Raw genomic sequence first — 22790 nt, forward strand, 5'->3', positions numbered from 1 at the left:
TGGAGCACATGTCCCTCTGAGACACAAATTTAACAAACACATGCATGAAAGAGAACAAACATCACACACACACAAACACACACACAAGTAGCATATGTCCCTCTGGGACACAAATGTAACAAACACATGCATGAAATAGAGAAAACATTACACACACACACAGATGAAGAACACACACACAGACGTAGCACATGTCCCTTCTGGGACACAAATGTAACAAACACATGCATGAAATAGAGAAAACATCACACGCACACACAGACACACACACACAGGCATAGCAAATGTCCCTTCTGGAACACAAATGTAACAAGCACATGCATGAAAGAGAACAAACACCTCCTCTGTGCAGCACATGGTTCTCCAGATAGGCACACATCCCCAAACACACGCCGACACCTGCATGCAGATAGCACACACACACACACACACACACACACACACATGCACACAGTCTGCATCTGAGGCACAGATACTTGTAGAGGCGGACACAGTCATTTTGAAACATACGTACTCACACTTATACTAACACGCAGCAGCTGTGGCATGTATCCCTCCAGACACACATTCTTAAAAGCATGTGCATGTAATAGAACAAGTACACATGGCAGAGGTAGCACTTAACTCTTCTGAGCAATCACACCCACAAAGACTTGTACACACACGTGTACATACAAATGACGCACACACTCACATTATATCTGAAGCACACATGCACATACATGTGTACACACATGAAATGCGCTGCCATGCATCATATCAGAAGCACACAACCCTTCAGATCCACCCTACATGTGCACAAACGTTTGTACACACAAATCACAGGCACTCACATACATCATACCAAAACCATAAGTGCCTTCAGATCCGTCCTCAAACATGTACACAGATATTTCTGCACACAAAAGACACACAGTAACATACATCATATAGGAAGCAGGCATCCCTTCATATCCATTCTCGAACATGTGGAAACACACGTGTACACACAAATTACACATACTCACATACAGCGCATCGGAAACATCTATCCCTTCAGATCCAGCCTCCAACATCTTCACATCAGTACAAATGCCACGACACACACATGTGATATCACACACATACCCATTGCACATTCACACACACATGTATACAAATAGAACACACATCCACTCACACACACATACCCATCACACATGCACACAAATAGAGCATACATCCACTCACACACACACATACCCATCACACATGCACACAAATAGAACGCACATCCAATCTCACACGCGCACACACAAATACCCATCACACAAGCACACACACGCATGCACACAAATAGCACACACTCACAGACTTGCATAAAAAATAAATGAACCCAGACAGCCGCACACACATGAATACATGTTAATAGGACACACAAGCATAGATATAAGTCACAACCCACACAGGCATTCCTCACAAAAGCAGGTGCATACACATAACATACACACATACAAATATCACACACCCTAGACTCGAATCCTCACAAACGTACATACACTCAAATCGCCGACAAACATGCCTAAAAATATCACATACTTCCAAACACAGACCCCTACCCACATATGCATACAAATAGCGAGCACACACACAGACTCACACACATGGACACACACACAGATACACATGCACTCAGTCACACAGATACACACGCACTCAGACACACACAGACTCACACACATGGACACACACACAGATACACACGCACTCAGACACACAGATACACACGCACTCAGACACACAGATACACACGCACTCAGACACACAGATACACACGCACTCAGACACACACGGACACACACACAGACAGACACGCACACACACCTATCCTCACAAAGGCACACGCACATCACTAGCACACACTATATCACCCTCCCTTTGCTCTTCTTTCCTGGGGTGTTCCTCACAGCCCCCCCCACACATTTTCCTGCTGGACCTCAGATCGCCCCCCCCCCCCCCCAGCCCCCGCCTCCCGGGGCCTCCTTGTCCTCCATTTTCCACCTCTCCATCCCTCTGCCAGTCACCAAGATGGAGTCCACCCCCCGCCCCCTCCCTGTGACGTGCATCATCCGGAGCTGCTGCCCCCCCCCCCAGTCTTCTCACCCCTCCTCTGCCCCCCACCCCAGTCTTCTCACCCCCTCATGTACCCCCCCCCCCAGTCTTCTCCCCCCTCCTCTCCCCCTCAGTCTCTCCTCCCCCCTCCTCTGTCTCTCCTCCCCCCAGTCTCTCCCTCCTCAGTCTCTCCTCCCCCCCCTCCTCTGTCTCTCCTCCCCCCAGTCTCTCCCTCCTCAGTCTCTCCTCCCCCCCCTCCTCTGTCTCTCCTCCCCCCAGTCTCTCCCTCCTCAGTCTCTCCTCCTCTCCCCCCTCAGTCTCTCCTCCTCCTCCTCTCCGGCTGCTGCAGATAAACCCCCCTCCCGCCCCCGCAGTGCTGCCTTCACCAGACTCCAGCAGACATGGATGTGCTGAACCAGGTGAGGGGCAGGAGGGATGCGCTGGGGGCCGGGGTGGCGGAGGGCAGGGTGGAACACCAGGGCGGGGGGAGCAACAGCGGCGGGGGGAGGAGGGGGCAAGAGCGGTAGGGTGGGGTAGGGATGTGTAAAATGGGGGTGAGAGTGGAGGGGTGGAGATTGGGGCAGAAGCATAACAGAGGGGTGGAGGATGGGAGAGGAGGGTGAGAGATGGGGGGCAGGAGGGTGAGAGATGGGGGGCAGGAGGGTGAGAGATAGGGGGCAGGAGGGTGAGAGAGAAGGGTGAGAGAGGTGGGGGGCAGGAGGGTGAGAGATGGGGGGTGAGAGAGGTGGGGGACAGGAGGGTGACAGAGGTGGAGGCCAGGAGGGTGAGAGCTGGGGGGCAGGAGGGTGACAGAGGTGGAGGGCAGGAGGGTGAGAGAGGTGGGGGGACAGGAGGGTGAGAGAGGTGGGGGGAACAGGAGGGTGCAGTGGGGGGGCTGAGATGACACTGGTTTCGAGTGGTGGGGGCCTCAATAGCTCGTGGTTGGGGCCTGGGGGGTTCGGGCTGAGACAGCGCCCCGACTTTCGGAGGGAAGCCTTTGGGGGGCAGGTACTCGCTTGTGGGGAGTGAGGTGAGCAGGGGGCGCAGGAGACGGAGTAGGTGGGGGGCTGTTGTAATACAACCTCAGCGTCCATTAAGGGTGGGGCGGGGGCTGTGGGGCATGAGATCTGGGGGTACAGAGCTGAGACCCGCGGGTGGGAGGGTCCAGGATGGGGTTGGGGCAGCAGCGGTGCTACAACCCCTGGATTCGAAGGATGCGGCTGGGTGGGGGTGCACAGGTAGGGGCGCATCAATCACTAGATGCCTCTGGGGAGGGAGGGGGTATCTATTACCAGGGGCACGGAGGGGGAGGCATAGCCTGGCATTTAGCGCCATGCACAGAGGCGTATGAAGGGCAGGAGGGGACATTCAGCACCAGGGACAGGGGCACCAGGGGCACTTGGAGGGCAGGAGGGGGCATTCAGCACCAGGGACAGAGGCACCAGGGGCACATGGAGGGCAGGAGGGGGCATTCAGCACCAGGGACAGAGGCACAAGGGGCACATGGAGGGCAGGAGGGGGCATTCAGCACCAGGGACAGAGGCACCAGGGGCACATGGACGGCAGGAGGGGGCATTCAGCACCAGGGACAGAGGCACCAGGGGCACATAGAGGGCAGGAAGGGACATTCAGCACCAGGGACAGAGGCACCAGGGGCACATGGAGGGCAGGAGGGACAAGGGCACAGGGAGGGCAGGAGGACACATTCAGCTCCAGGGACAGGGGCGCAGGGAGGGCCGGAGGAGACATTCAGCACCAGGGACAGGGGCGCAGGGTGGGCAGGAGGGACGGGCGCAGGGTGGCAGGATGGACAGTGGTACAGGGTGGGCAGGAGGACACATTCAGCACCAGGGACAGGGGCACACGGTAGGCAGGAGGGACAGGGGCGCAGGGTGGGCAGGAGGGACAGGGGCGCAGGGTGGGCAGGAGGGACAGTGTTACAGGGTGGGCAGGAGGACACATTCAGCACCAGGGACAGGGGCACACGGTGGGCAGGAGGGACAGGGGCGCAGGGGGGGCCGTTGAGAGACATTAACCACCATGGACAGGAAGGTCTGGAGCTGGGGGTTCAGCACAGGTGACAGGCCAGGGTCCTGGCATTCACCCTGGAGGTGGGGGCCATCACATGGCCACCCCCAGGGCCACTGGGCTTATGCTGCAGGGAAGATCCAAATGACGCTGCCGGTTGACTACATTGCGGGGCACGAAAAGGCAGATTATGCGGCTAGTGTGGGACACTGTGTGATAGGATTGCTTCTTTAGCTTGTCGTTTTCACAGGTGAGAAGTCTGGCAAATGTCTCTCCTCATTAGAGCCGGTTTAACACCCACACTGAGCAATAAGGATCTTCGCCAGTGGCCGTTCACTGCGCAGCAACACACCTTGCTGGGTTTAGTGATATTTGAGCCTTTTAAATTAGAAACACTTTTTTTGTTAGAATCTGCAGATTAAGCAGTAGATGGCGGATTGTGTGGCAAATCCATAGTTATGTGGAAAATGCGGAGGCAGCTCTATCGCAGTGCTCCTGTGGCCCTGGCCATCACGTGGCCTTCACTGACAAACCAGAGGCAACCGCGGAAGAAGGCCCAGTGCACCCGACACCTGTGGTGGGTTCAGCAGCGGCGGGGGCGAGGGGGGCATCAGCTCACTGGTGGAGCTGCCCACCACCTCACTACAGCACAAGCTCATCAGCAGGGGCCTACTCACTGGAACAGAGGCTTAACTTCACTGCAGGGGGGGTGGGGGGGTCACACTCACTGCAGAGGGGGCTGCATAGCTCAGTGCAGCTGGTGCACCCTACTGAGGGGTCTCTGCTGTGGAGGCTGCTCAACGTCCTGCAAGGCGCTATCTGGCTGCAGTAAAGCTCCAGTTTATTGAAGATGGGGTTCATCAGTTCACTATAAAAAGAGCTCATCAGCTCACTTGAGGGAGCTCTGCAATAGGAGCTCACTTCAACAGGGGCTTATCGGCCCACTGCATCAGGGTCTCGTCAGCTCACTGCATAAGGGTCTCTTCAGTTCACTGCATCAGTGTCTCTTCAGCTCACTACATCAGGGTCTCGTCAGCTCACTGCACCAGTGTCTCTTCAGCTCACTGTAGCAGTGTCTCATTGGATCACTGCAGCAGTGTCTCATTGGCTCACTGCATCAGTGTCTCTACAGCTAACTGTAGCAGTGTTTCATCGGCTCACTGCATGGGTGTCTCTTCGGCTCACTGCAGCAGTGCCTCCTCAGCTCACTTTAGCAGTGTCTCTTCAGCTCACTGCACCAGTGTCTCTTCAGCTCACTGCATCAAGGTCTCGTCAGCTCACTGCATCAGAGTCTCACCAGCTCACTGCAGCAGTGTCTTTTCAGCAGCAGTGTCTCCAGATTACTGCATCAGGGTCTCTTCAGTTCACTGCATCAGTGTCTCTTCAGCTCACTACATCAGGGTCTAGTCAGCTCACTGCATCAGTGTCTCTTCAGCTCACTGCATCAGGGTCTCATCGGCTCACTGCATCAGGGTCTCGTCAGCTCACTGCATCAGGGTCTCGTCAGCTCACTGCATCAGTGTTTCTTCAGCTCACTGTAGCAGTGTCTCTTCAGCTCATGGCATCAGGGTCTCATCGGCCCACTGCATCATGCTCTCTTCAGCTCACTGCATCAGTGTCTATTCAGCTCACTGCATGAGGGTCTCTTCAGCTCACTGCATCAGGGTCTCATTGCCCACTGCATCATGGCCTCTTCAGCTCACTGCATCTGTGTCTCTTCAGCTCAAGGCATCAGGGTCTCATCGGCTCACTGCATCATGGTCTCTTCAGCTCACTGTATCAGAGTCTCTTCCGCTGACTACATCAGAGGCTCATCAACTCATGCATCAGTGTATATTCAGCTCATTGTAGCAGTGTCTCATTGGCTCACTGTATCAGTGCCTCTTCAGCTCACTGTATCAGTGTCTGTTCCGCTCACTGCATCAGGGTCTCATCGGCTCACTGCAGCAGTGTCTTTTCAGCTCACTGTAGCAGTGTCTCTTCAGCTCACGGCATCAAGGTCTCATCGGCCCACTGCATCATGGTCTCTTCTGCTCACTGCATCAGAGTCTCTTCAGCTCACTGTAGCAGTGTCTCATCGGCTCACTGTATCAGTGTCTCTTCAGCTCACTGTAACAGTGTCGCTTCAGCTCACAGCATCAGGGTCACATCAGCTCACTGCAGCAGTGTCTCTTCCGCTCACTGCAGCAATGTCTCTTCAGCTCACTGCGCCAGTGTCTCTTCAGCTCACTGCATCAGGGTATTGTCATCTCACTGCATCAGGATGTGATCATCTCACTGCATCTTGGTCTCTTCAGCTCACTGCATAATTGTCTCTTCATCTCACGGCATCAGGGTCTCATCGGCTCACTGCTGCAGTGTCTGTTCGGCTCACTGTATCAGGGTCTCATCGGCTCACTGCATCAAAGTCTCATCGGCTCATTGCATCAGAGTCTCATCGGCTCACTGCAGCAGTGTCTTTTAAGTTCACTGCAGCAGTGTCTCCAGCTCACTGCATCAGGAACTTGTCAGCTCACTGCATTAGTGTCTCGTCATCTCACTTCAGTATGGTCTCTTCAAATCAGTGCATCAGTGTATCTTCAGCTCACTGCATCCGTGTCTCTTCAGCTCGCTGCATCAGTGTCTTTTCAGCTCGCTGCATCAGTGTCTCTTCGGCTCACTGCATCAGGGTCTCATCTGCTCACTGCATCAGAGTCTCATCGGCTCACTGCAGCAGTGTCTCTTCAGCTCACTGCATCTTGGTCTCTTCAGCTCACTGCATCATTGTCTCTTCATCTCACGGCATCAGGGTCTCATCGGCTCACTGCTGCAGTGTCTGTTCGGCTCACTGTATCAGGGTCTCATCGGCTCACTGCATCAAAGTCTCATCGGCTCATTGCATCAGTCTCATCGGCTCACTGCAGCAGTGTCTTTTAAGTTCACTGCAGCAGTGTCTCCAGCTCACTGCATCAGGAACTTGTCAGCTCACTGCATTAGTGTCTCGTCATCTCACTTCAGTATGGTCTCTTCAAATCAGTGCATCAGTGTATCTTCAGCTCACTGCATCCGTGTCTCTTCAGCTCGCTGCATCAGTGTCTCTTCGGCTCACTGCATCAGGGTCTCATCTGCTCACTGCATCAGAGTCTCATCGGCTCACTGCAGCAGTGTCTCTTCAGCTCACTGCATCAGGGTCTCTTCAGCTCACTGCATGTGTATCGTCATCTCACTTCATCAAGGTCTCCTCATCTCATTGCATCAGGGTCACTTCAGCTCACTGCATCAGTGTATGTTCAGCTCGCTGTATCAGTGTCTCTTCGGCTCACTACATCGTTGTCTCATCAGCTCGTTGCATCGGTGTCTCCTCAGCTCGCTGCCTCAAGGTCTCCTCATCTCACTGCATCAGGGTCTCTTCAGCTCGCTGTTTCAGTGGCTCTTTGGCTCACTGCATAAGGGTCTCATCGGCTCACTGCATCAGGCTCTTCAGCCTACTGCATTAGTGTTTCGTCAGCTCACTGCAGCAGTGCCTCGTCATCTAACTGCACCAGGGTCTCTTCAGCTCACTGCAGCAGCGCCTCGTCATGTCACTGCAGCGGAGTCACAAGCCGACTATAGCAGGGGCGCACCTGAAGCCCATAGCAGGGACTCATTAGCTCAGCACAGCTGAGGGCCACCAGATCACTACAATGGACTCACAGTAGTGCAATGCAGCAGTGCCTCGTTCTCTGGTGCAGCACGGGCTCAGCAGCTCCTTGCACAGGCCTCAGCAGCTCAGTACACCAGGGGCACATCAGATCACTGCAGCAGGACTCAGCAGCTCCCTGCAGCAGGGGGCCAGCAGCTCAGTACAGCAGGGGCACATCAGATCACTGCAGCAGGACTCTGCAGCTCCCTGCAGCAGGGGGCCAGCAGCTCAGTAAAGCAGGGGCACATCAGATCACTGCAGCAGGACTCAGCAGCTCCCTGCAGCAGGGGGCCAGCAGCTCAGTACAGCAGGGGCACATCAGATCACTGCAGCAGGACTCTGCAGCTCCCTGCAGTAGGGGGCCAGCAGCTCAGTACAGCAGGGGCACATCAGATCACTGCAGCAGGACTCAGCAGGGGTGGGAGATCAGACTTTCTCTGGGGGTGGGGGGCGCCGTGTGTGTCTCGGAGGCCACGGGAGATGCCTCAGAGGCGGGGGACGTGGGGGGTGGGGGTGAGGGGTTATCAGACATGCACGGGGGGGGGGGCTGTGTATCATGGAGGAGAGGGCCACGGAAGATGCCTCAGAGGAAGGGGGGGCTCAGACATGCTCCTGGGGAGTGGGGGGCACCGTGTGTATCAAGGCGGAGAGGGCCACGGAAGGTGCCTCAGATGCAGAGGGGGCGCAGGCATGCGGGGGGGGGGGGGGGGGGGGGAGGGGCGGCTGTGTATCATGGAGGAGAGGGCCACGGAAGATGCCTCAGAGGAAGGGGGGGCTCAGACATGCTCCTGGGGAGTGGGGGGCACCGTGTGTATCAAGGCGGAGAGGGCCACGGAAGGTGCCTCAGATGCAGAGGGGGTCCCAGACGTGCTCCTGGGGGGTGATGGGTGGCACCGGGTGCATCGTGGCGGAGGGGACCACCAGAGATCCGCCTAGCCAGCACCGGGTCTGTAATGTGTAAAGGCCCCTTCTCTGTCTGCAGCCTCAGGGGTTAAATGAAGGGCGCGGTCGGTCTGTTGTCGGGGGTGGAGGTGCTGTGGGTGGGTTCAGGGGTGGACGTCGGTCTGTTTCTCCTTATGGGTCGGATCTTGTGCTGTGGTGAAGAGTAGCGTCTGCCTTGGGCTTGGCTCAACACAGAGGCCTGCCTTTGCTGGGATAGGTGGGGGTCTACCCTACAGCTGCGGTTGGTGGTGGGGTTTGTCATGTGCTGTGGTTGATGGTGTGGTTTTTATTGCTGTGATTGATGGTGTTGTTTGTCATGTGCTGTGATTGGTGGTGTTGTTTGTCATGTGCTGTGGTTGAAGGAGACCTGCCCTCTGCTGGGATTGGTGGGGGGGTCTACCTTCTGCTGGGGGTGGGGGGCGTCCTTAGTCTTGTGTAGCAGCTGATTGTGGAAGCCTATCTAGTACTATAGTTGATGAAGTGGTTTGTCGTGCTATGATTGGTGGTGGGGTTTGTCATGTGTTTTGATTGCTGGTGTGGTTTTTATTGATGTGATTGATGGTGTTGTTTGTCATGTGCTGTGGCTGAAGGATGCCTGCCTTGTGCTGGGATAGGTGGGGGTCTACCTACTGCTGGGGTTGGTGGTGGGGTTTGTCATGTGTATGGTTTGTATTGCTGTGATTAATGTTGTTTGTCATATGCTGTGGTTGAAGGAGGCCTGCCTTGTGCTAGGATTGGTTGGGGGTCTACCTTCTGCTGGGGGTGGGGGGCATCGTGAGTCTTGTGTAGCAGCTGATTATGGAAGCCTATCTCGTACTATAGTTGATAAAGTGGTTTGTCATGTGCTCTGTGTGGTGGGGGGTTTGTCATGTGCTATGATTAATGGTGTGGTTCATCATGTGCTGTGATTGGTGGTGTTGTTTCTCATGTGCTGTGGTTGAAGGAGGCCTGCCTTCTGCTGGGATTGGTGGGGGGTCTACCTTCTGCTGGGGGTGGGGGGCGTCGTGAGTCTTGTGTAGCAGCTGATTGTAGAAGTCGATCTCGAACTATAGTTGAGGAAGTGGTTTGTCATGTACTATGATTGGTGGTGGGTTTGCCATGTGCTATGATTGATGGTGTGGTTCATCATGCGCTGTGATTGGTGGTGTTGTTTCTCATGTGCTGCGGTTGAAGGAGGCCTGCCTTCTGCTCGGATAGGTGGAGGTCTACCTACTGCTGGGGTTGGTGGTGTTTTTTTTTCATGTGTTTTGATTGATGGTGTAGTTTATCATGCGCTGTGATTGATGGTGTAGTTTCTCATGTGCTGTGGGTTGAATAAGGTGTGCCTTGTGCTAGGATTCGTGGAGGTCTACCTACTGCTTTGACTGATGGTGCGGGTTGTCATGTGCTGTGGTTGATGGTGTGGTTTTTATTGCTGTGATTGATGGTGTTGTTTGCCATGTGCTGTGGTTGAAGGAGGCCTGCCTTGTGCTGGGATAGGTGGGAGTCTACCTACTGCTGGGGTTGGTGGTGGGGTTTGTCATGTGTTTTGATTGGTAGTGTGGCTTATCATGCGCTGTGATTGGTGGTGTAGTTTATCATGTGCTGTGGTTGAAGAAGGCCTGCCTTGTGCTAGGATTCGTGGAGGTCTACTTAAGGCTGCGATTGATGGTGCGATTTGTAATGTGTGTGCTTTGTATTGCTGTGATTGATGGTGTTGCTTGTTATGTGCTGTGGTTGAAGGAGACCTGCCTTGTGCTAGGATTGGTGGAGAGGTCGACCTTCTGCTGAGGGTGGGGGCGGTGTGACTCTTGTGCAGCAGCTGATTGTAGAAGCCTTTCTCGTACTATAGTTGATGAAGTGGTTTGTCATGTGCTATGATTGGTGGTGGGTTTGTCATGTGCTATGATTTGTGGTTGGGGTCTGTCTTGTGTTGTGATTGATGGTGTAGTTTATCATGCGCTGTGACAGGTAGTCCGTTTTATCATGCATTGTGATTGGTAGTGCGGTTTGTCGTGAGCTGTGGTTGATGATGTAGTTTATCATGTGCTATGATTGGTGGTCGGGTGTGTTGTGTTGTGATTCATGGTGTGTTTTTTTTGTGCACTGTGATTGGTAGTGCGGTTTATCATGCAGTGTAATTGGTGGTGTGATTTGTCATGTGCTATGGTTGAAGGAGGCGTGCCTTGTGCTAGGATTGGTGAGGGTCTGCCTGCTGCTGGGATTGGGGGTGGGGTGATTCTTGTGCTGCAGTTGATTGTGGAAGCCTATCTCGTGCTATGGCTGATGATGTAGTTTATCATGTGCTGTGACTGGTGGTGTGGTTTGTCATGTTTTGTGTTTGAAGGAGGCGTGCCTTGTTACTAGCATTGGTGGGAGTTTACCTACTGCTGGGATTGGGGGTGAGGTGAGTCTTGTACTGCAGCTAATTGTGGAAGCCTATATTGTGCTGTGGTTGATGGTGTAGTTTATCATGTGCTGCGAAAGGTGGTGGGGTTTGTCATGTGTTTTGGTTGATGGTCGGGTCTGTCGTGCTGTGATTGATGGTATGGTTTATCATGCACTGTGATTGGTAGTGTGGTTTGTCGTGCTATGATTGGTGGTGGGGTTTGTCATGTGTTTTGATTGCTGGTGTGGTTTTTATTGATGTGATTGATGGTGTTGTTTGTCATGTGCTGTGGCTGAAGGATGCCTGCCTTGTGCTGGGATAGGTGGGGGTCTACCTACTGCTGGGGTTGGTGGTGGGGTTTGTCATGTGTATGGTTTGTATTGCTGTGATTAATGTTGTTTCTCATGTGCTGTGGTTGAAGGAGGCCTGCCTTCTGCTGGGATTGGTGGGGGGTCTACCTTCTGCTGGGGGTGGGGGGCGTCGTGAGTCTTGTGTAGCAGCTGATTGTAGAAGTCGATCTCGAACTATAGTTGAGGAAGTGGTTTGTCATGTACTATGATTGGTGGTGGGTTTGCCATGTGCTATGATTGATGGTGTGGTTCATCATGCGCTGTGATTGGTGGTGTTGTTTCTCATGTGCTGCGGTTGAAGGAGGCCTGCCTTCTGCTCGGATAGGTGGAGGTCTACCTACTGCTGGGGTTGGTGGTGTTTTTTTTTCATGTGTTTTGATTGATGGTGTAGTTTATCATGCGCTGTGATTGATGGTGTAGTTTCTCATGTGCTGTGGGTTGAATAAGGTGTGCCTTGTGCTAGGATTCGTGGAGGTCTACCTACTGCTTTGACTGATGGTGCGGGTTGTCATGTGCTGTGGTTGATGGTGTGGTTTTTATTGCTGTGATTGATGGTGTTGTTTGCCATGTGCTGTGGTTGAAGGAGGCCTGCCTTGTGCTGGGATAGGTGGGAGTCTACCTACTGCTGGGGTTGGTGGTGGGGTTTGTCATGTGTTTTGATTGGTAGTGTGGCTTATCATGCGCTGTGATTGGTGGTGTAGTTTATCATGTGCTGTGGTTGAAGAAGGCCTGCCTTGTGCTAGGATTCGTGGAGGTCTACTTAAGGCTGTGATTGATGGTGCGATTTGTAATGTGTGTGCTTTGTATTGCTGTGATTGATGGTGTTGCTTGTTATGTGCTGTGGTTGAAGGAGACCTGCCTTGTGCTAGGATTGGTGGAGAGGTCGACCTTCTGCTGAGGGTGGGGGCGGTGTGACTCTTGTGCAGCAGCTGATTGTAGAAGCCTTTCTCGTACTATAGTTGATGAAGTGGTTTGTCATGTGCTATGATTGGTGGTGGGTTTGTCATGTGCTATGATTTGTGGTTGGGGTCTGTCTTGTGTTGTGATTGATGGTGTAGTTTATCATGCGCTGTGACAGGTAGTCCGTTTTATCATGCATTGTGATTGGTAGTGCGGTTTGTCGTGAGCTGTGGTTGATGATGTAGTTTATCATGTGCTATGATTGGTGGTCGGGTGTGTTGTGTTGTGATTCATGGTGTGTTTTTTTTGTGCACTGTGATTGGTAGTGCGGTTTATCATGCAGTGTAATTGGTGGTGTGATTTGTCATGTGCTATGGTTGAAGGAGGCGTGCCTTGTGCTAGGATTGGTGAGGGTCTGCCTGCTGCTGGGATTGGGGGTGGGGTGATTCTTGTGCTGCAGCTGATTGTGGAAGCCTATCTCGTGCTATGGCTGATGATGTAGTTTATCATGTGCTGTGACTGGTGGTGTGGTTTGTCATGTTTTGTGTTTGAAGGAGGCGTGCCTTGTTACTAGCATTGGTGGGAGTTTACCTACTGCTGGGATTGGGGGTGAGGTGAGTCTTGTACTGCAGCTAATTGTGGAAGCCTATATTGTGCTGTGGTTGATGGTGTAGTTTATCATGTGCTGCGAAAGGTGGTGGGGTTTGTCATGTGTTTTGGTTGATGGTCGGGTCTGTCGTGCTGTGATTGATGGTATGGTTTATCATGCACTGTGATTGGTAGTGTGGTTTGTCATGTGCTGTGATTGGTGGTGTGGTTTGTCATGTGCTGTGGTTGATGGTTGGGGTCTGTCTTGTGTGGTGTGGTTTATCAGGCACTGTTATTGGTAGTCCGGTTTGTCTTGTGCTCTTATTGGTAGTGCAGTTTGTCATGTGCTGTGGTTAATGGTGTGATTTATCATGCGCTGTGATTGGTGGTAGGGTTTGGTAAGTGTTGTGGTTGATGGTTGGGGTCTCTCTTGTGTTGTTATGGATGGTGTGGTTTATCATGGGCTGTGATTGGCAGTGTGGTTTTTCGCGTATTGTGATTGGTGGTGGGGTTTGTCATGTGCTGTGGTTGATGGTGTGGTTTATCATACGCTGTTATTGGTGGTAAGGTTTGTCATGTGCTGTTGTTGGTGGTGGGTTTTGCCATGTGCTGTGGTTGATGGTCGGGTCTGTCTTGTGATTGATGGTGTGGTTTATCATGCGCTGTGATTAGTAGTGCGGTTTGTCATGTACTGTGATTGGTGGTGGGTTTGTCATGTGCTGTGGTTGATGGCCGGGGTCTGTCTTGTGTTGTAATTGAAGATGTGGTTTATCATGTGCTGTGATTGGCAGTGGAGTTTATCATATGCTGTGATTAATGGACGGTTCCTATCTTGTCCTGTGATTGGTGGTGGGGTGCATCTTGTGCCAGGGTTGATGGTTGGGGTCTGTTTTGTTCTGTTGTTGATGGTGAGGTTTATATTGTATTGTTTAGTTCTTGGTAAGAGGTCCGGGTAATGTGCTGTGGTTGAGTGAGGGTCTGTCTGGGGCTGTGGCTCAAGATTGCAGCTTATCTTGTGTTGAGATTGAGGCGACGGTCTCGCTCCTGCTGGGGTTGAGGGTGGAATTGGTCATGTGCTGGGATTGAGTGTAGGGGTTATCTAATTCTGAGTATGAGGAATAACATTCTGTTCCGTGGTTAAGGATAGGGCTCCCCTTGTGTTCTGTCTCAGGTTCCAAGCTTTTCTTGTGCTAGGATTGGGGGTGTGGACTGGCTTCCTCTTGGGTTGAGGGTCAGTCATGTGCTGCATTTGATGACGTGGTCTGCCTTTTTCTGTGGTTGAGGTTGGGGAGTGAGAATAGGGTCAGTTGTGTGCTGTGGTTTTCACTAGGGGCTCATTGCAGGGTCTGTTGTGTGGTGTGGTTGAGGGTGGGGTGAGGTCTTTCTTGTGATGTTGAGGCTGTGTGTTGAGAGTGAGCTCTATCTTGTGCAGTGTTTGAGGCTTGGGTTGAGAGCAGAGACTGTTATTGCTGTGGGTGAAGGTGAGGGTTGAGAGTGGGGCCTTTCTTGTGATGTGTTTGAAGCTGGGGTTTTAGAGTGAGGTCTGTCTTGTATTGTTATTGGGGCTGAAACTTGGGGAAGACGGGTACTGAAGACAGCCTCCCAAGCACATAACCTAACCACCGAGAAGCGGAGCTACACTGGACTGGCTCCACGGATGGGATCTACTGGATGGGGCTCCATGGATGGGATCCACGGATGGGATCTACTGGATGGGGCTCCATGGATGGTATCTACTGGACGGTGTCCACGGATGAGATCTACTACATGGGCTCCACTGGACAGGGCTCCATGGATAAGATCTACTCCTGGGCTCCATGGATGGGATCTACTGGATGGGCTCCATGGATAGGATCTACTACATGGGCTGTACTGGACAGGCTCCTTGGATAGGATCTACTACATGGGCTCCACAGATGAGATCTACTCGATGGGGCTCCATGGATGGGCTCCACAGATGGGATCTACTGGACGGGTTCCACGGATGAGATCTACTTGATGGGCTCCACTGGACAGGGCCCCATGGATCCATGTATAGGATCTACTACACAAGCTCCACGGATGAGATCTACTTGATGGGGCTTCATGGATGGGCTCCACAGGTGAGATCTGCTGGATGGGGTGCCACTGGACAGGGCTCCATGGATAGGATCTACTAGACAGACGTCATGGATGGGATCTACTGGATGGGCTCCACTGGACAGGGCTTCATAGATGAGATTTACTCATGGGCTCCATGGATGGACCGGATATATTCCATGGGCTCCACTGGGCGGGGCTCCATGGATAGGAAATAATACACAGGCTTCACGGATGAGATCTACTAGATGGGACTTCATGGATGGGCTCCACGGATGGGATCTACTGGACGGGCTCCACAGATGAGATCTACTAGATGGGCTGCACTGGACAGTGCTCCATGAATAGGATCTGCTACATGGGCTCACCGGATGGGATCTGCTGGACAGGGCTCCATGGATAGGATCTACTACATGGGCTCCACAGATGGGGTCTACTGGACTGGTTCCACAGATAAGATCTACTGGATGGGCTCAGCTGGACAGAGCTCCATGGATAGGATATACACACGGGCTCCATGGATAGGATCTACTAGACTGGTTCCACAGATGAGATCTACTGGATGGGCTCCACTGGACAGGGCTCCATGAATCCATGGATAGGATCTCTACATGGGCTCCACAGATGGGATCTACTGGTCAGATTCACAGATGAGATCTACTAGATGAGGCTCCATGGATTGGATCCATGGATGGGATCTACTGGGTGAGTTCTACAGATGAGATCTACTGGATGGGTTCCATGGATGAGATCTACTACAGGGGCTCCACTGGACAGGGCTCCACATATGGGATCTACTGCATTGGCTCCACACATCAAATCTACTCAATGAGCTCCACACATGGGATTTACTGGAGGGGCTCCACTGGACAGGATCTACAGGATGGGGCTCTACACATGGGACCTACTGGACGGGGCTCCACAGATTGAATCTACTGGCTGGGGTTCCACACATGGGGCCTACTGGATGGGCTCTACTCAACATCCTCCACTGGACGGGATCTACTGGATGGGGCTCCACAGATGGGATCTACTGGATGAGATGGGATCTACTGGATGGGGCTCCACAATGGGTTCTACTGGTTGGAGCTCCACTGGACAGAGCTCCACACATGGGATCCACTGGATGGGCTCCACAGACGGGCTCCACAGACCCATTGTTGGACACCATTGGATGGGCTCCATGAAGGGGCTCCATTGGGGGGCTCCACAAATGGGAACCACTGGATGGGCTCCACAGACCCATTGTTGGACACCATTGGATGGGCTCCATGAAGGGGCTCCATTGGGGGGCTCCACAAATGGGATCTACTGGGCAGGACTCCACTGGATAGAGCTCCACAGATGGGATCCACTAGACAGGATTTACTGGATGGGGCTCTACACATGGGACTTACTGGACGGGGATCCACAGATTGAATCTACTGGCTGGGGCTCCGCACATGGGGCCTACTGGATGGGCTCTACTCAACATCGTCCACTGGACGGGATCTACTGGATGGGGCTCCACAGATGGGATCTACTGGATGGGGCTCCACAGATGGGATCTTCTGGATGGGGCTCCACAGATGGGTTCTACTGGTTGGAGCTCCACTGGACAGAGCTCCACAGATGGGATCCACTGGATGGGCTCCACAGATGGGATCCACTGGATGGGCTCCACAGATGGGACCCACTGGATGGGCTCCACAGATGGGCTCCACAAACGGCATCTAATTGTTGGACACCATTGGATGGGCTCCATTGGGGGGCTCCGCAGCTAGGATCTACTGGATGCAGCTCCACAAATGGGATCTACTGGGCAGGACTCCACTGGATAGAGCTCCACAGATGGGATCCACTAGACAGGATTTACTGGATAGGGCTTTACCGATGGGATGTACTGGATGGGGCTTCAAGGAGAAGATCTACTGGGCGGGCTTCACGCATGGGATCTACCGGACGGGATCCATTCTGGGGCCTGGGTTATTTTTCTGCTACAGCTTTTGAATTTTTTGAATGAAGGAAGAGGTTTTTTTTTAAATAAGAAGTAGAAACTGTGAAGAGCGAAAAACATAACGTTTGGGGGGGTGTGAGAGGAAGTGAGGACCCCCGGGGGGCTCTGAAACCATCTTCAGTGCGGCCACGGACACCCTCTGCCCCCGAGCCCGGCTCAGGAGGAGGGCGGAGGAAACACACAGGAGTTAAAATGCAAGACTCACTATTAGATGAAAAGACAGATGTGTGGACATGAAACATGGGACGAGGCTGACTGAGAAGGATAAAATGCCCCTGGCTTTGTGTGCGGGGGGTCTGCGGAGATGTGCGTGGAGGGAAGACGTCACCCGTGCGCCTAGAGGCGGGCAGCGCCTGTAGGCCGGTTTGGCAGTCAGAAGCCCCGGAGCCCTGTCCTGCCGGGTCCAGCAGCTGCGCTGACACTCCCAGTCTGGTGCCGGGCACAGCATGTGCTTCATGGCGGGGGCATGTCTGCTAGTGGCGCGGTGCCACCCGGGCCGTACAGATGGCAGCACATGTCAGGGTCTCTGCCAGGGGGAGTGCCCTCCGGTGCCACCCGGGCCGTACGCATGGCAGCACATGTTAGGGTCTCTGCCAGGGGATGACGTGCCGTCCGGTGCCACTCCGGGCCGTACACGTGGCAGCACGTTAGGACTCTGCCAGGGGATGACGTGCCGTCCGGTGCCACCCGGGCCGTACACGTGGCAGCACATGTTAGGGTCTCTGCCAGGGGATGGAGTGCCCTCCGGTGCCACCCGGGCCGTACAGATGGCAGCACATGTCAGGGTCTCTGCCAGGGGATGGAGTGCCCTCCGGTGCCACCCGGGCCGTACCGATGGCAGCACATGTTAGGGTCTCTGCCAGGGGATGGAGTGCCCTCCGGTGCCACCCGGGCCGTACACTTGGCAGCACATGTCAGGGTCTCTGCCAGGGGATGGAGTGCCCGCCGGTGCCACCCGGGCCGTACACTTGGCAGCACATGTCAGGGTCTCTGCCAGGGGATGGAGTGCCCGCCGGTGCCACCCGGGCCGTACACTTGGCAGCACATGTCAGGGTTTCTGCCAGGGTTATGGAGTGCCTTCCGGTGCCACCCGGGCCGTACCGATGGCAGCACATGTTAGGGTCTCTGGCAGGGGATGGAGTGCCCTCCGGTGCCACCCGGGCCGTACACTTGGCAGCACATGTCAGGGTCTCTGCCAGGGGATGGAGTGCCCGCCGGTGCCACCCGGGCCGTACACTTGGCAGCACATGTCAGGGTCTCTGCAGGGGATGGAGTACCCTCCGGTGCCACCCGGGCCGTACACTTGGCAGCACATGTCAGGGTCTCTGCAGGGGATGGAGTGCCCTCCGGTGCCACCCGGGCCGTACACTTGGCAGCACATGTCAGGGTCTCTGCCAGGGGATGGAGTGCCCGCCGGTGCCACCCGGGCCGTACACTTGGCAGCACATGTCAGGGTCTCTGCCAGGGGATGGAGTGCCCGCCGGTGCCACCCGGGCCGCACACGGGGCAGCACATGTCAGGGTCTCTGCCAGGGGATGGAGTGCCGTCCGGTGCCACCCGGGCCGTACAGATGGCAGCACATGTCAGGGTCTCTGCCAGGGGATGGAGTGCCGTCCGGTGCCACCCGGGCCGTACAGATGGCAGCACATGTCAGGGTCTCTGCCAGGGGATGGAGTGCCGTTACCGTATCTTGCTGTGGCCTTTACAGACTCTTCAGACATGGTCAGATCCCAGTTATTGGTTGTTGCTGTTTCACAGCGCCGCAGCCCCTGACTAGTTACCTTACACAAGATCACATATTGTGATAATTTCCAGCGTAGAGTGATTTACCCCGAATGAGAGGCTGTTGAACCGATGCTTGGAACAGTTCCCAGTCCAAAGGTGGCAGTTCTGGCCTTAACTCAATCTTCACTGTTTCTTCTCTCTGGGAAGGAGGGTCGCAGCAGCCCATGCAGACCCCTGTGCCCCCACCAAAGCCTGGAGGGCACTGGGGCCAAGGTGATGGGGAGGGGGTGGGGAGGAGCACATAGCTGCTACGCTAGGGCAACAGGAAGGAGGGGGCACCGGCCACAAAACCCCCTGGGCCCGGGTCACCTCCTTCCCAGCCCCCCAACCTCAGGGCGACCGCCTGCAGAGGAGGGGTTCAGAACAGTACATGGCTGCTACTTCAGGGGCCTGAGGTGATGGGGACAGACACTGCAGGCCCCCCGGGGGGCAGAGGTGATGGGGACAGACACTGCAGGCCCCCCGGGGGGCAGAGGTGATGGGGACAGACACTGCGTCCTACCGGCCCCACAGGGGGCAGAGGTGATGGGGGAGGGACAATGCATCTGACCGGCCCCACAGGGGGCAGAGACCGGCCCGACAGGTGGCAGAGGTCATGGGGGAGGGACAATGCTTCCTACTGGCCCCACAGGGGGCAGAGGTGATGGGGACAGACACTGCAGGCCCCACAGGGGGCAGAGGTGATGGGGACAGACACTGCGTCCTACCGGCCCCACAGGGGGCAGAGGTGATGGGGGACAGACACTGCATCTGACCGGCCCCACAGGGGGCAGAGGTCATGGGGGAGGGACAATGCTTCCTACTGGCCCCACAGGAGGCAGGGGTGAGAATGGTCCAAGGGCCAGAGCAGCACCTGCCCCCAGTGAGAGTGAAGACTCAATGCCTCCCCTGCCCATCATAGCCTCAGGGCGCCCGCCTGGCAGGGGAGGAATGAAGGATAGGGCGCGCCGTGGGCCGGTAACAGAGGCCCTAAAAGAAAAGAGTGCACAGGTCACCTTTAGACACTGGCCCATCGATCAGTGCCCGACTGCCCATCTTACCCAATCCGACCGATGTCACGGGCCTTGTCGTCTCCAGGATCCCCCCAACCATGGGAACAGCTGTGCCCATTTCATGTCTGGCTCCCATGCCAGAAACCTGCGAAGATTCCCCTTGGCAGGGCAGTGCCCAAAGAAAAAGTGTGTGTCTGTGTGCGGGGGGGGGGGGGGGGGACCAAATTAGGCTATATGGAAGTGTGAGAAAAAGCCTCTTTTTGCATCATTAGCCCCCACGTGTTGCCTGGAAAATAATGTGGTTTTATACAGTAAGGGTCCTGGGCCCCTGCTGAACAGGTCCCCAGGGCCAGATCTCTTTCCCCAAAGGTGTACAATGTATTGGCACTTCAGCCACCCTTGTAAGTCCCTCATAAATAGTAACCCTGGTACCTAGGGCATGGGTACTAAAGAGCCCCTCCCCCAGAGCTTCAGCACCAATTGTGCCACTCTGAGAGGCCCCACACCAGCCTCATGCAGGCTGCCATTGCAAGTGCATGACCAGGTGTGTTTAAAAGTTGCAAACTCGACCTAGCACTCACCACACGTGCCCTGTCCACTAACACTGTATTGCAGTATAGGTCAGTCACCCCTCTGGCAGGCCTTACAGCCCCAAGGCAGGGTGCGATATAATGCATGTGAGGGCATATGTGTGCATGAGCAAATATGCCCCTACTGTGTCTTTACAAATCCTTGAGGCGTAGTAAGCACAGGCAGGCGTGGCAGCGGACACACGGCACAGGCAGGCGTTACAGCGATGAGCAGACAAAAGGCACAGGCAGGCGTTGCAGTGATGAGGGGACACACGGCACAGGCAGGCGTGGCAGTGATCGGTAGACACACAGCTCAGGCAGTTGTTGCAGTGATCAGCGGACACACGGCACAGGCAGGCGTTGCAGAGATCAGCTGACACATGGCACAGGCAGGCGTGGCAGTGATCGGTAGACACACAGCTCAGGCAGGCGTTGCAGAGATCAGCTGACACATGGCACAGGCAGGCGTTACAGTGATGAGCGGACACAGGCAGACGTTGCAGTGATGAGCGGACACACGGCACAGGCAGGCGTTGCAGTGATTAGCGGACACACGGCACAGGCAGGCGTTGCAGAGATGAGCGGACACAGCACAGGCAGGCGTTGCAGTGATCAGCAGACATACGGCACAGGCAGATGTTGCAGTGATAAGCGGACATACGGCACAGGCAGGCGTTACAGCGATGAGCAGACACAAGGCACAGGCAGGCGTTGCAGTGATGAGCGGACACAGGGCACAGGCAGGCGTGGCAGTGATCAGTAGATACAAGGCACAGGCAGGCGTTGCAGTGATGAGGGGACACACGGCACAGGCAGGCGTTGCAGTGATGAGGGGACACACGGCACAGGCAGGCGTTGCAGTGATGAGCGGACACAGGCAGGCGTTGCAGTGATCAGTAGACACGGCACAGACAGGCGTTGCAGTGATCAGTGGACACAAGGCACAGGCAGGCGTTGCAGTGATCACCGGACACACGGCACAGGCAGGCGTTGCAGTGATCAGTGGACACAAGGCACAGGCAGTTGTTGCAGTGATCAGCGGACACGGCACAGGCAGGCGTTGCAGTGATCAGTGGACACAAGGCACAGGCAGGCGTTACATCGATGAGTGGACACACGGCACAGGCAGTTGTTGCAGTGATCAGCGGACACATGGCACAGGCAGTTGTTGCAGTGATCAGCGGACACGGCACAGGCAGGCGTTGCAGTGATCAGTGGACACAAGGCACAGGCAGGCGTTGCAGTGATGAGGGGACACAGGCAGGCGTTGCAGTGATCAGTAGACACGGCACAGGCAGGCGTTGCAGTGATCAGTGGACACACGGCACAGGCAGGCGTTGCAGTGATCAGCGGACACACGGCACAGGCAGGCGTTGCAGTGATGAGGGGTCACACGGCACAGGCAGGCGTTGCAGTGATCAGTAGACACAAGGCACAGGCAGTTGTTGCAGTGATAAGCGGACATACGGCACAGGCAGGCGTTACAGCGATGAGCAGACAAAAGACACAGGCAGGCGTTGCAGTGATGAGGGGACACACGGCACAGGCAGGCGTTGCAGTGATCAGTAGACACGGCACAGGCAGGCGTTGCAGTGATCAGCAGACACGGCACAGGCAGGCGTTGCAGTGATCACCGGACACATGGCACAGGCAGGCGTTGCAGTGATCAGCGGACACATGGCACAGGCAGGCGTTGCAGTGATCAGTAGATACAAGGCACAGGCAGGCGTTGCAGTGATGAGCAGACACACAGCACAGGCAGGCGTTGCAGTGATCAGCGGACACACGGCACAGGCAGGCGTTGCAGTGATGAGCGGACGCACGGCACAGGCAGGCGTTGCAGTGATGAGCGGACACATGGCACAGGCAGGCGTTGCAGTGATCAGTAGACACAAGGCACAGGCAGTTGTTGCAGTGATCAGCGGACACACGGCACAGGCAGGCGTTGCAGTGATGAGCGGACACATGGCACAGGCAGGCGTTGCAGTGATCAGTAGACACAAGGCACAGGCAGTTGTTGCAGTGATAAGCGGACACGCGGCACAGGCAGGCGTTACAACGATGAGCAGACAAAAGGCACAGGCAGGCGTTGCAGTGATGAGGGGACACACGGCACAGGCAGGCGTGGCAGTGATCAGTAGACACGGCACAGGCAGGCGTTGCAGTGATCAGCGGACACATGGCACAGGCAGGCGTTGCAGTGATGAGCGGACACAGGCAGGCGTTGCAGTGATCAGTAGACACGGCACAGGCAGGCGTTGCAGTGATCAGTGGACACAAGGCACAGGCAGGCGTTGCAGTGATCAGCGGACACATGGCACAGGCAGGCGTTGCAGTGATGAGCGGACACAGGCAGGCGTTGCAGTGATCAGTAGACACGGCACAGGCAGGCGTTGCAGTGATCAGTGGACACAAGGCACAGGCAGGCGTTGCAGTGATCAGTAGACACAAGGCACAGG

The 22790-nt window shown here is 55.0% G+C and overlaps 1 protein-coding gene across 1 annotated transcript in view; it reads left to right on the forward strand.

Annotated features, from left to right (window-relative positions):
* Positions 1 to 2333: 2333 nt before the first annotated feature.
* Positions 2334 to 22790, forward strand: part of SYP (synaptophysin) — a 135721-nt gene continuing 115264 nt past the window's right edge. The window contains exon 1 of the mRNA XM_069209308.1: positions 2334 to 2489. Within this exon, the coding sequence (XP_069065409.1) occupies positions 2472 to 2489 (18 nt within the window). The 5' untranslated portion in view covers positions 2334 to 2471. The remainder of the gene's footprint in view (positions 2490 to 22790) is intronic.

The sequence above is a fragment of the Pleurodeles waltl genome, chromosome 10 (assembly GCF_031143425.1).
Source record: "Pleurodeles waltl isolate 20211129_DDA chromosome 10, aPleWal1.hap1.20221129, whole genome shotgun sequence".
NCBI lineage: Eukaryota > Metazoa > Chordata > Amphibia > Caudata > Salamandridae > Pleurodeles > Pleurodeles waltl.